The sequence below is a fragment of the Sardina pilchardus genome, chromosome 23 (assembly GCF_963854185.1).
Source record: "Sardina pilchardus chromosome 23, fSarPil1.1, whole genome shotgun sequence".
Taxonomy (NCBI): domain Eukaryota; kingdom Metazoa; phylum Chordata; class Actinopteri; order Clupeiformes; family Clupeidae; genus Sardina; species Sardina pilchardus.
The window spans coordinates 13,566,249-13,578,448 of NC_085016.1; the positions used below are offsets into that span (position 1 = coordinate 13,566,249).

At 44.9% G+C, this 12,200-nt stretch overlaps 1 protein-coding gene and 1 long non-coding RNA gene across 2 annotated transcripts in view; both read right to left on the reverse strand.

Moving 5' to 3' along the window:
- Positions 1–525: 525 nt before the first annotated feature.
- Positions 526–1,344, reverse strand: LOC134070885 (uncharacterized). The gene is made up of 3 exons (XR_009936997.1): positions 1,233–1,344; positions 917–988; positions 526–704 (listed from the first exon to the last, which is right to left on the reverse strand). It is a non-coding gene; the product is annotated as an uncharacterized LOC134070885 (long non-coding RNA).
- A 4,995-nt stretch (positions 1,345–6,339) lies between these two features.
- Positions 6,340–12,200, reverse strand: part of LOC134070884 (protein TANC1-like) — a 78,341-nt gene continuing 72,480 nt past the window's right edge. The window contains exons 26-27 of the mRNA XM_062527385.1: positions 10,458–10,558; positions 6,340–8,853 (exon numbers count right to left, since the gene is read on the reverse strand). Coding sequence (XP_062383369.1) covers positions 7,446–8,853; positions 10,458–10,558 — 1,509 coding nt within the window. The 3' untranslated portion in view covers positions 6,340–7,445. The remainder of the gene's footprint in view (positions 8,854–10,457; positions 10,559–12,200) is intronic.

Genomic DNA, 12,200 nt, shown 5'->3' on the forward strand with positions numbered 1-12,200 from the left:
AATATCACGAGGTAGTCATGTTGCATCAAGTCCATGCAAATCAAATAGCTGATCTGAATTTGATTCAAATCGCTGCCAAGAATGCCTGGTCCAGCATCACTTCCCTTTTGCCACACATTACTATTTGTCGCTCACATGTCCCGACTGCAGAGGTGTTAAGATGCCCTGTGCTTGCCAAGAGACAACATTCTGGAACATTCTCCATTGTAAATTCCATACAAATACAGAGCCCTTGTGTCTGTTCATGGCTATGCTACTGATGTGACTAGGCTGTGAAGCAGGGATCAACTTTCTTTTCTCTTTATTGCAGAGTTTATTAGCAGACGCTGCCATGCCTATCACATGCCTCTTTCATGCTTTCTTTCTTTCTTTCTTTTTCTTTTTGTCTTCTCTCTATCTCTCATTTACTGACTTACTCACTCACTCACACAAACACACACACACACACACACACACACACACAGGCAAATACGGTTTCATTAAAGTGTGTAAAATATTTATTTAATTTAGAAGGTCAATGTGTAATGTCATGTAATTTAGTCAGAGGGCAGCTGAGCAGTTGAGTGGTAGTAGATGTAGCAGGTGGCTTGGCTGTCAGTAGAAGACGATGGTATACGGACAACTGTTCTGCTCCTCGCACTCTACCCCACCCATCAGGTGGTCAAAGGCCCATTTAGCTGGGACAACGGAAGTCAAAGGGCCCGCTGTGAAAACAACAATACTTAAGTCAACATTAACTCATTTGGTCAATTTATGCAATTTAAGCATATTCAATAACAATAGCAGAAGATAATTTGAGATTTACTTTGAAAATAAGCATTTAGTCAAGGCTAGTCTTAAACCATATGGGAAACTGATCGTAGCAATTGAAACCACTATAAGTTATCACCATGATTGTACCAACACTTTTACTTACAGTACATGATGGCCACTCTATCCTGTCTGGTCCTATACCGATATTCGATCTGGTCATGAGTCAGACCCCAGCCTGTTAGAGAAGGTTTGAAACCAGTTGAGTGTGGGCATAAATGATCAGTTTATGGTCAGTTCCACAGGTTCTCAACCTCTTTGGGTTCTCAACCTATTTCATGAGCCTGTACAAAATTAGGTTGCCATTGGGTTCCTCAAAAATCCACAGTACACCAATTGAGAACCACTGGTCTTTGCTATTCCCATCAAATGTCAGCTGTGGTCAGTTAGCAGTTTGAGCTCTATGGTATTTGTGTTCTTACTTGCTGGTTCATTAGGCTGAAGATCCTCTCCAGTCTCATCCGCTGATGAACTCTGTTCCACCATGAGGTAGTCAAGAGCAGATTCAGATGGGACAGGGTAACTGGAGCCAGGGTGAGCTGTGACAAAAACACCACCACCACCACTCAAGTCAACATTTGGCATTCACTCATTGTCAGTATCAATTATGCTGGGTAAACAGTACATAGACACAGTGCAGTATATAAATAATTTAGGTTTTATGTTATTAAAGCTGCTCTAATGATCATTCTCTAGGTCAAACTAGGTCATACCTTGGTCTCCCTCATCATTGCCTGCTGATGACTTCAGGTTCTCCATTAGGTGTTCAACAGTCCAGTCAAATGGGCCAGGGGAACTGGACTCAGGGCCAGCTGTGACAATTAAAACACTCATGTCAAACATAATGACATTCAATGGTCACTCATTTTAGTTGTGAGTCTGACTACCTAACATGTTTTTTGATTATGAACCTGTGTCATGGATTGCATTTCAAAATGCCACTCTAGAAGTTTTTATGAGCCTGTACAAAATTAGGTTGCCATTGGGGTAAAAAAATCCGTAGTAATCCAATTGAGAACCACTGGTCTTTGCTATTCCCATCAAATATCAGCTGTGGTCAGTTAGCAGTTTGAGTTCTATGGTATTTGTGTTCTTACTTGGTGGTTCATTACGCTGAAGATCCTCTCCAGTCTCATCCGCTGATGAACTCTGTTCCACCATGAGGTAGTCAAGAGCAGATTCAGATGGGACAGGGTAACTGGAGCCAGGGTGAGCTGTGAGAAAAACATCACCACCACCACTCAAGTCAACATTTGGCATTCAATCATTGTCAGTATCAATTATGCTGGGTAAACAGTACATAGACACAGTGCAGTATATAGTTAATTTAGGTTTTATGTGATTGAAGCTGCTCTAATGATCATTCTCTAGGTCAAACAAGGTCATACCTTGGTCTCCCTCGTCATTGCCTGCTGATGACTTCAGGTTCTCCATTAGGTGTTCAACAGTCCAGTCAAATGGGCCAGGGGAACTGGACTCAGGGCCAGCTGTGACGTTTAAAACACTCATGTCAAACATAATGACATTCAATGGTCACTCATTTTAGTTGTGAATCTGACTACCTAACATGTTTTTTGATTATGAACCTGTGTCATGGATTGCATTTCAAAATGCTACTCTAGAAGTTTTTATGAGCCTGTACAAAATTAGGTTGGCATTGGGGTAAAACATCTGTAGTAGTCCAATTGAGAACCACTGGTCTTTGCTATTCCCATCAAATGTCAGCCGTGGTCAGTTAGCAGCTCGAGTTCTATGGTATTTGTGTTCTTACTTGCTGGTTCATTAGGCTGAAGATCCTCTCCAGTCTCATCCGCTGATGAACTCTGTTCCACCATGAGGTAGTCAAGAGCAGATTTAGATGGGACAGGGTAACTGGAGCCAGGGTGAGCTGTGACAAAAACACCAACACCACCACTCAAGTCAACATTTGGCATTCACTCATTGTCAGTATCAATTATGCTGGGTAAACAGTACATAGACACAGTGCAGTATATAATTAATTTAGGTTTTATGTGATTGAAGCTGCTCTAATGATCATTCTCTAGGTCAAACAAGGTCATACCTTGGTCTCCCTCGTCATAGCCTGCTGATGACTTTAGGTTCTCCATTAGGTGTTCAACAGTCCAGTCAAATGGGCCAGGGGAACTGGACTCAGGGCCAGCTGTGACAATTAAAACACTCATGTCAAACATAGTGACATTCAATAGTGTCATTGTCTATGTCCGTTTGCAATTTAATTACAATGGCAGATCAGACTTGGTTCATTTACGTAGGGAAAGGTTTGAAAGTTTAACTGTTTTATCAGTGCTATTTATACACTATTATGTAATTCCCATACAATTATACTCAGGGTATAAGCTAGCCAAAGATACTGCTATTGTGTACTTACTTGCTGGTTCATCAGCCTTAAGATCCAGTTCACCAGGCTGAGTGGTCTCCTCCATACTTGCCTTATCCTTGGCTAGTTCAGCAGGGTTGAGATGCTCTCCAGCCTGGGTGCTCCCCATCTCCGCCTCAGCCTGACTTGCTACTTCAGCAGGCTCGAGACCTTCTCTGGTCTGCAGAACCCAGCATGGCTTGCGCTTCTGTTGAAAAGCCCGCACAGAAGACTTCAGTCTTTCCTGGAGTTCTTCAGGTGTGTCTTTAGCCACATGGGTTGTCTTGCTCGGCTTGGCGTTAAGCCCAGAATAGGCCCATGTCGGTTTTCTCTCTTTGGCTGGCTTTTTCTTGGCCATGGCAGAGTTGACACAGATTCTGTAGTTCTTGGTCCTCTGTCGTGTTCTCCTTGGTCTTAGCCGGTTTCGGATGGTGTTCCAGAGGGATGTCATGGCTCCCATGAAGCACCCACTCTCTTCTCTCACCTCGCTTTTCACTTCCATCTTCGGCCGAAGTAGTGGAATGGAAAACAGACAGGCAGGATTACCAATATCAAATAGTTAAAATACGTGAATCAAGGTGTGAAATCTCCAGCAGAAAGCTCTTTCTCAGTGTTATCTCTGGTGTAGCCAGGTCCAACTGATTCAGCGTGCTTCCTCAGTATTCTACTTTAACCAACATTCTAATTCTAGAACTCAACTGTGGTAGAATGTTCAGAAGATACCAAGTGGTGATGCCTCAAGCATTCTAGAACTCAACTTGTTATAATCTAAATCCACCAATATTCCTGATAGATGGATATGGTTATGGGATTTGGCAGACGCCTTTGTCCAAAGAATACAATAGTTAAACTTAACAGTGAACAGTTTTGAAAAGTTGACTAGACTAAATTAAGGAGAAAAGCAATGAACAATAATGTCAATGCAACCAATAATAGTTCATTTATGAAAAACAAATACTATCATATACAGTAATATACAAACCATAACTCATAAGAAACGCTTAAGTAACTAAGTGTATGCTGAACGGATATGCCTTTAGACCCCTCTTGAAAGACCCAAAGACCCAGGAACAGAGAGCACTGGACTACTCAGCACTTTGGTCAGTGCACGCTGTATATAAATGTGCTATGAAAATACATTTGACATAGTTGCTTAACTCATTCCACCAACAAGGAATCACTGAGGAAAAGAGTCTTGAATTTGAAGTGTTTATGGCTGGTCAACACAATAGACATTCATTCAGAGATACATTGTGGTGGTAAACCATTGAGTGCTAAACCATTCTCTTCTGAATTTCACAGGTAACCTGTGCAGTTGAGACAAGACCGCACAATTATGATTATGATCTTCCCTCTTCCCATAGATGGCTACTCGTATGAGCATGAGGCCATCGAAAGCTGGATCCGCACCAAGAACCGGAGCAGCCCCATGACCAACCTGCCCTTGCAGACCACGCTGCTCACACCCAACCACACCCTCAAGATGGCCATCTCCCGTTGGAGGACCAGCAACTGAGGCATGCTGGGATTACACTGCCGTTCGCCTCACGATGGCCAGACTTAACTTTGGAGACTAGGGATCTGCATGGCTACAGTCTTAGTGTCATGCTATGCAACTCAAAGGGAACAGGGATGAGATATATTGAATGCCTCCAGTAGATCAGGATTAGCCTGAAAGCCAGCCCTAATTTACTGCGGTGGTCAATTCGGTTTGAAGTCCTTCCTCCATTGTCTATATGCCTCGTTTAGATATTTTCGGGCCAATAAAATAGTTTGGTCTAGATTTATATGATTATGGACACATGAGCAACAATGAAACAGTCATCCACATTATCTGAGCACGGTTGAGTAGATTTTGTTTACAACAAAATCGCTGCCGGTGGAGAAGCAAGATGTTTAGTCTCTGCTATCTGTTATACAAGATATTGTCATTTGACATCCTCAGATTTTGTGGGCGGGGTAAATTGGGGTTGACTTCCAGGCTTGGTTAATAACACACTCCATGATCAAATCAAAATGGCATGTTTACCAGACTCAAATTGTGATAAGAATTCAAAGCTGTCCACGCCAGGCTGACACAGGGTCTTATCAAAGATACTTGATCACTCCACTTTAACCCTCTCTGGTCTTATTCTTACCTCAACCTATAGTGTATGCTAGAGGTGTTTGGTTATATGAATTCACCACCACTCAGCATGTACTTTTCAGGAAAAAAAGTTCTTTGACGAAACCTTAAGCTGAAACTTTGACAACATATAAACCTGTAGAGCTGTTATGATTCTACAAATTATATCGAAGAACCACAAAGAGCTTTGATAGTGTGTGTAAAGTGCACTAGCAAGCATCTAACAATATAAAATAATTATTAACCTGTACTTAACCTGCTTTAACCAATATCATCTTATGTCTATGTGCCATATATTGGACGTAGTGACATTTGTCAAAATGTACATTTCATTAGCATTTACTCCATGGCTTGCATTTTGTATTAATGAAGATTCAGACATGTTCATTTTCGATTGGTCTGCCTTATGAAGTGACTGCTGTTGTACTAAATGCACTTTCCTGCGCATATCTTAGCATATTACCAAATAAAATGAGAAATGATGAAGCAACTCTACTATTTGCCTTTGCGTGTAAATATACAGCTCCCTTTAACTGTTGGCCAGTGAACCTTTCTAGAGCTATATCATATTTAAAAAATAACATACTGTGAATATATCCAAGTCAGCCAAATGCTTCCCAGTAATCTGACCCTTGGAAAATTATTTTCAAGCAGTCCTGAAGTAAGACTTTAAATACTGGTTCATATCTGGGTTTTGGTTCAGGCAGAATGTGTACAAGTTTGGACATTTTCCCTTTATTTTTGTTGCACCTGGTACCATAACTCTGTGGAAATACTACACCTATTAACATCCAATGGCAAAAAAATCAACAATAGCAAATAAAAGATTAAAAAAAAAGACATGATGTGACAGAAGTTGATATCAGTGTGATTCATTTGTGTATGTGTTAGTGTTTATGGAAGTGAGGCAACACTTAGCATGAGATAGAAGTGGGGTTTATTATAACTATATGACGGTGTTCCAGTACATTTAAGGATTATCTTAAACATGGCTACTAACTGCAGACAGTATACATGATGCATGACCATCAAATACCTCCCCACTCTGGAGTATCAATCTGAAAACGGCAACTTTATAAACTGCAATTCTGACGTGCGTAAATCCCAGGAGTCTTCATTAAAGCATTGTAGTATATATTTATATACTTTTAAATAGGAAAACGTCTCTGTAATATAACCGCTGTGCAAAAATAACTAATATATATAAAATATATTGCTTTTACAATTGACGAAGCCATAGGCGCAGGAAATAAATAAACCAGGTGGCAACAAGCAGGAAGTAGAGAATATGAGGCTATTTATACAATGTACAAAGAGGGACTGTTCAGGATCATCCCCGTCACACACACATACACACACACACACACACACACACACACACACACACGGAAGCATTCTTACACATTAACGAGAAGCAAACTGAGTACAAATATATACAGGTTTTAAATATCCTTAGAATACTAGAATGCCCATATAATAGACATTCATTCTGTAATTCTAATTACTAAGATCGAGTTTTAACTCTTAGGCTGTTTCTTAAAATTAACATTATTATTATTAATAATAATACTTTATTATAGTTCTGTTAATTTTGTGGTGGTAGGGTTCAATGGCTGTTTCGTATTTAACTATTGCAGCAAAAGCCTTGTCACACCGTGAGAGAGATGGCGTAGCATTAGTCCAGCGCTGTCCAGCTATTTTCTGTTCTCTGAACTGTAACAGACATCTCAGTGGGTATGTCTAAACCCCCCTCTTCACTGTCATAACACTGATCTAGAATCAGTCTTAACGAGCACAACGGCTCGGATGTTTTGTAGCCTTCATGAGCGCCTTGGGTATATACACAACACTTCCATTTTGTGGTTAACTCAGCAATAGAAATATATCCATGCACAGCCGTTGCATTTTGATGTCCATTTGTAAGATACAGATACAGAAATATATCCATGTACAATTGTTCCATTTTGTTGTATATTGAAAGATTTCGAAGCAAATATATCCATGTACAGTTTCAACTGCTTGAGGAACCTTCCTTTTGACCGAGAAGACTATGCTGATTACAAGCGAACAGAGATGACGTGTGACCAGACGAGGTGTGACCAGCCTGTTTTTAGCTGGTGCAAAGCTGGCAGATCACACGTTGGACTCGATGAAGGAGCGCTTGGGCTTGATGGAGCTCATGTGGATGGGGTTGTCGCGGGCCAGGCTGGCCTGCTTCAGCTTGCTCTCGTTGCCGTAGTGCTGCTGCAGGGCCAGGGCCGGGTGCAGGTCGCCGGGGCCGTGGGCGTGGGAGCCGTTGTGCAGGCCGCCGCCCACGAGCGGGTACGGGTGCTCGTGGTAAGTGCTTCCTGTCTGAGACGAGTAGGCCAAGTCGCAGTTCATGCCCGGCGGCGGCGGCGGCGCCTGGCCGCCCGACGTGTGCCCGATGTAGCTCTCGGCCGGGTAGCCGTGCCAGCTGCGCCCGTTGCCGTGATGCCGCGGCTGCTGCTGAAGTTGTTGTTGTTGTTGTTGTTGTTGTAGTAGGAGTTGCTGTTGGAAACGGGCCGTCTTGTCCATGACGCCCATGAAGGGCCGAGGCTTGTGCTCGCCAGCTGTGCCACCGCCGGTGCCGCTCTCTTGCCAGGAGGCCACGCCGCCGCTGCCGCCCTCGCTAGGGGAGACGGCCATCTTGTCCGCCGCCGGGCTCCTGTTGCGCCCGCCGCCGTCCGAGAGCACCCCGCTGGACGCCAGGCTGCTGGAGGAGCTGGACACGCGCACGTTTCCTCCGCCCCCGCCGTCCACCTCCCCCCCGCCGCACGCGGCCATCTCCAGACGCTCCGCTGCCCGGGCGACGCTGCCGGACGCTGGCATGGCGTCGGCCGAGGACGGGCAGCAGTAAGGCTTGCGCTCGGGCGGCTCCTCGGGCACCCCGGGGCCGATGTGGATGCAGGGCCCCGCCTTCAGCCCCGTGGGCAGGTGTCGGCTGGGCAGCGGGCTGGACGACCCGCACTGCCCGGCGCTCTTCCCGCCCACCGACCCACAGCGGGTACCACTCTTGGCCCTCTGGCTCTGGCGCCGCGGGGCAGCCGAGGGGTCTGGCAGAACGTGCCCGTGAGTGAGCTCGCCGGGCAGCGTACGTGTTAGCTGGTAGCGACCCTGCTGCTGCTGCTGCTGCTGCTGCTGCTGCTGTTGTTGTTGTTGTTGTTGTTGTTGGTGCTGTTGTTGTTTACGCCACGCTTCCTGTTTCCTCCTGCGCTCCTCCCCGGCGTTGTCGTACACGTTCTCCTCCCCTTCGTCCAGCCGCCGTCCCAGCAGGCCGTGCCCTTCCTCCTCGCCGTCCTCGCCATCTTCCTCATCCTCATCCTCGTCCTCTTCATCCTCATCGTCGTCGTCGTCGTCCTCGTGGTCGGACTCGTGCTTGAGCGGCAGTTGACCTTTGCCCCCGGGGCGCTGCAGCTGCCTGCACTCCTCCTCCACGCGGGCCAGCAGGCGGCTGATCTCCCGGTTGCTGGGGCAGAGGCGGGACGCCTCGTACAGGTCCGACAGCGCCGGGGCAAACTGCCTGAGGGGGCCAGAAGAGATGGACAGAGCATGTGGTCAGTGTATCAGAAGCTGCGTTTCCATTACAAATATGCGCAAAAACTTTGTCGATATTGTCTTAATGTCGAAAATCACAATTTTCGCAATTGCGGTGTTTCCATTACATTCGGCTAACTAAATTGAAATCTCGTGTATTCTCGCGTGCTGTGTATTAGGAGACATGGCGGTTATCAACATAACCCAGATTTACACTAAATGCATTCAAATTGCCACCACGGCACTAACGCTGATTATCAGTCATTAGGCTATAAGCCATCAGAGGAGGAGGCCTACGTTTTGGTGGGGCAGAAACATAAAATTAAAAATGACATATCAATCACAGGAGTTTGTTATAGGCCTATGCTTAAATCATGTCACAGCCATGTCAGTGGAATATTTCGTAGATCAGCCCAGTTGATTAGTTTCTAGAACTAGAATCTAGATTTCTTTGAGCACCGTTCTCATCACGTTAAACCCATAGGTTAAACCAGCAAAGCATAGCAACGTTGTTGCTATGGGTAAACAAAACTAGTTGAGCTGTTGCGTATGCAGCGTTTTTGAGAAAGTGTTGTCGGCGAGTTCACAGAGGAGCTGTGGATTCAACATTTTAGAATGACACGAGCCACTTTTAATGAATAAAAATATTTTTTTTACATTATTCCATAGACCTAAAATAAATTATTCTCCCGGTGCCACTTCCTGTCAACAGTCTTCTTCGTCGGTTTCGTTCCTCCTAACATCCGGTTGTTGGATCACGTGACTCGTTAGATGCGAAAAAAGTGTTTCCATTGCAGTTTTGCGAAATATACAAATTTCGATACGCTCGAAATACCACCTCACCCGAGCGCAAAAACTTTTTATCGAAAAATGTGAGTTTGCTGTGTGAGAATGTGAGAAACGCATGGTCTTATGGTCAGTGTATCATAAGACAGGACACGCCAGAAGGAACACCTTTCAGCCAGGCATGAAAGTGACCAACACTAGGCTGAATATACAAATAAATAAAATAGTGTGTAGTTCAATAATGCATTTACTTTTAAAGATGTCTGAGATGTTCTATAAGGGTAACAGGATAACTTATTAAGTGACCAACACTAGCTGAATATACAAATAAATAAAATAGTGTGTAGTTGAATAATGCATTTATTTTTTAAAGATTTCTAAGATGTTCTATAAGGGTAACAGGATAACTTATTCAAAATTTGGTCTCTTATATCCACAGGCCATAAAAACATCTCTTAAAACCAGCCTTGTTAGATTTAAGAGGAAGATTAATTTCCATTGTTTTTCAGCAGAACTCACAAAACAGCATAACAATCATTTAAAATATATAATGCATTGTGTTTCTTGTCACGCTTTGGCAAGAAGCCGTGGAATAAGCTGGATAATTTATTGTCTACCAGTCATGATGGGGAAAATAAGGCAAAACAAGACCTCTCTGCTTTGTGTCAGGGTCCTGTTTGCCTTGTCAGGACTTATTCCCCAATAACGACCAGTGGACGATGCAGTATTTATCCTTTACACAGCTGATGGATTGATATCATATCACTGCCCAGGATTCAGACCTTGATGGCCAGCGAGTCTTACCTGCTGCTTCTCTTGGCTCTCGCCCGGGCGTAGAAAGCCTCGTAGGATTTGGGCTTCAGCTCCAGAGCTTTAGTGGCAAACTCCTCTGCCATGCCAAAGTCCTGCCCAGACCAAATGAGACAAGAGAAAGACAGTCTGTATTAGAAAGTCTGTATTATCTGTCATTCGGAAGTCATGAAGGATTAAAAACTACAAATTCTGTGTGTGACACACAGACAGAAAATCAGCAAAAGTCGGAAAGCCAGTCTTGTGAGCAATGTTGTTTTTCTTTTAATACTGTAATGCTTTTTTTTCTCAGAGGAGAAAATGGAAAGTTTTTTTTTTCTTTCAGAGAGAGACATAGAATGTTTTTCATCCAGGGCGATGATGAGTGTTTTTCTCTCTCAGGGTGATTCAGCACTGTGAAAAGGGGAGGTCGGCAGGCGCTAATATGAAAGCGTGGTGGGTGTCATGTGAAATCTCTCTCTCTTTCATTCTCTTCTCCTGTACCATCTAAGCTCCTCGTGCCCTCCCTCTCTCTCTCTCTCCCTCTCTCTATTTCCATTGCCTTTATTCACCTTTCTCTCCTTCACACTTTTATCTTTTTCTCTCCTCCATTGTCACTGAAGGTTGTCTTCCTTCTCTCTGACCTGTGTGACATTCTCTCTCTCCCTCTCTCTCTCTCCCTCTCTCTCTCTCCGTCTCTCTCTGACACACACACACACACACACACACACAGTCACAGGTGCAGACATAGTGCCATATGACTGTCAGAGAAGGGCAGGGTCCAGCCGTGGTGATGAGGAAAGAAGAGTAGAGAGGAATGGACAGGAGCAGAGAGGAGAGGATGGGAGTGGACAGGAGCAGAGTGGAGAGGAGAGGAGAGGAGAGGAGATCAGGGGAGAGGATGGGAGTGGACAGGAGCAGAGTGGAGAGGAGAGGAGAGGAGGGGAGGGGAGATCAGGGGAGAGGAGAGGACAGGAGAGGAGACAAGAGGAGAGTAGAGGACAGGAAAGGAGAGAAGGGGAGAGCAGAGGAGAGGACAGGAGAGCAGAGAAGAGAGGAGAAGAGAGTAGAGGAGAACAGAAGAGAAGAGAGGAGAGCAGATGAGAGGAGTGGAGAGGAGAAGAGAGGAGAGAGAGGAGAGCAGAGGAGAGCAGAGGAGAGGAGATAAGAGGAGAGGAGAGGAGAGCAGAGGAGATCAGAGGAGAGGAGAGGAGAGAGGAGGAGAGGAGAGGAGAGAGGAGGAGAGAGGAGGCTAGAAGGGTTGTGGAGCAGTGAGCTGTGAGCTGTCCACCCGCTCATCCCTCTCTTGACTCCCTCTGCAGTCTTAATGACCAGGCTGCGTCTGAGAGGCAGTGGCAGAGCCAAATGCCACACTCTCCTGCCCTGCCTGACATTTCCACTCAGCTGACGTGATGGGTCATGAGCTGCAGGGCCAAGGGGCTCTCTCTCTCCCAGTGAATACAGCACTGATACTCATCTAGCCTCATCTCTCCTCCACTCATCTTTTTCATTTCTCCTGCTCTCTCGCTTCTCTCCTCCTCCTTCTCTTCATTTTTCTCTGTCACTTTCTACTGTGGAGTATGACAGTAAGTACTGTACCTGTATGTACGTACAGGGATGGAAATGGGTGGCACTGATGGTGCTAATGTGTTTGGCACGTGTGTGTGTGTGTGTGTGTGTGTGTGTGTGTGTGTGTGTGTGTGTCTATACTTTGTGTGTGTACTTTGTGTGTGTACTTTGTGTGTGTGTGTGTGTGTG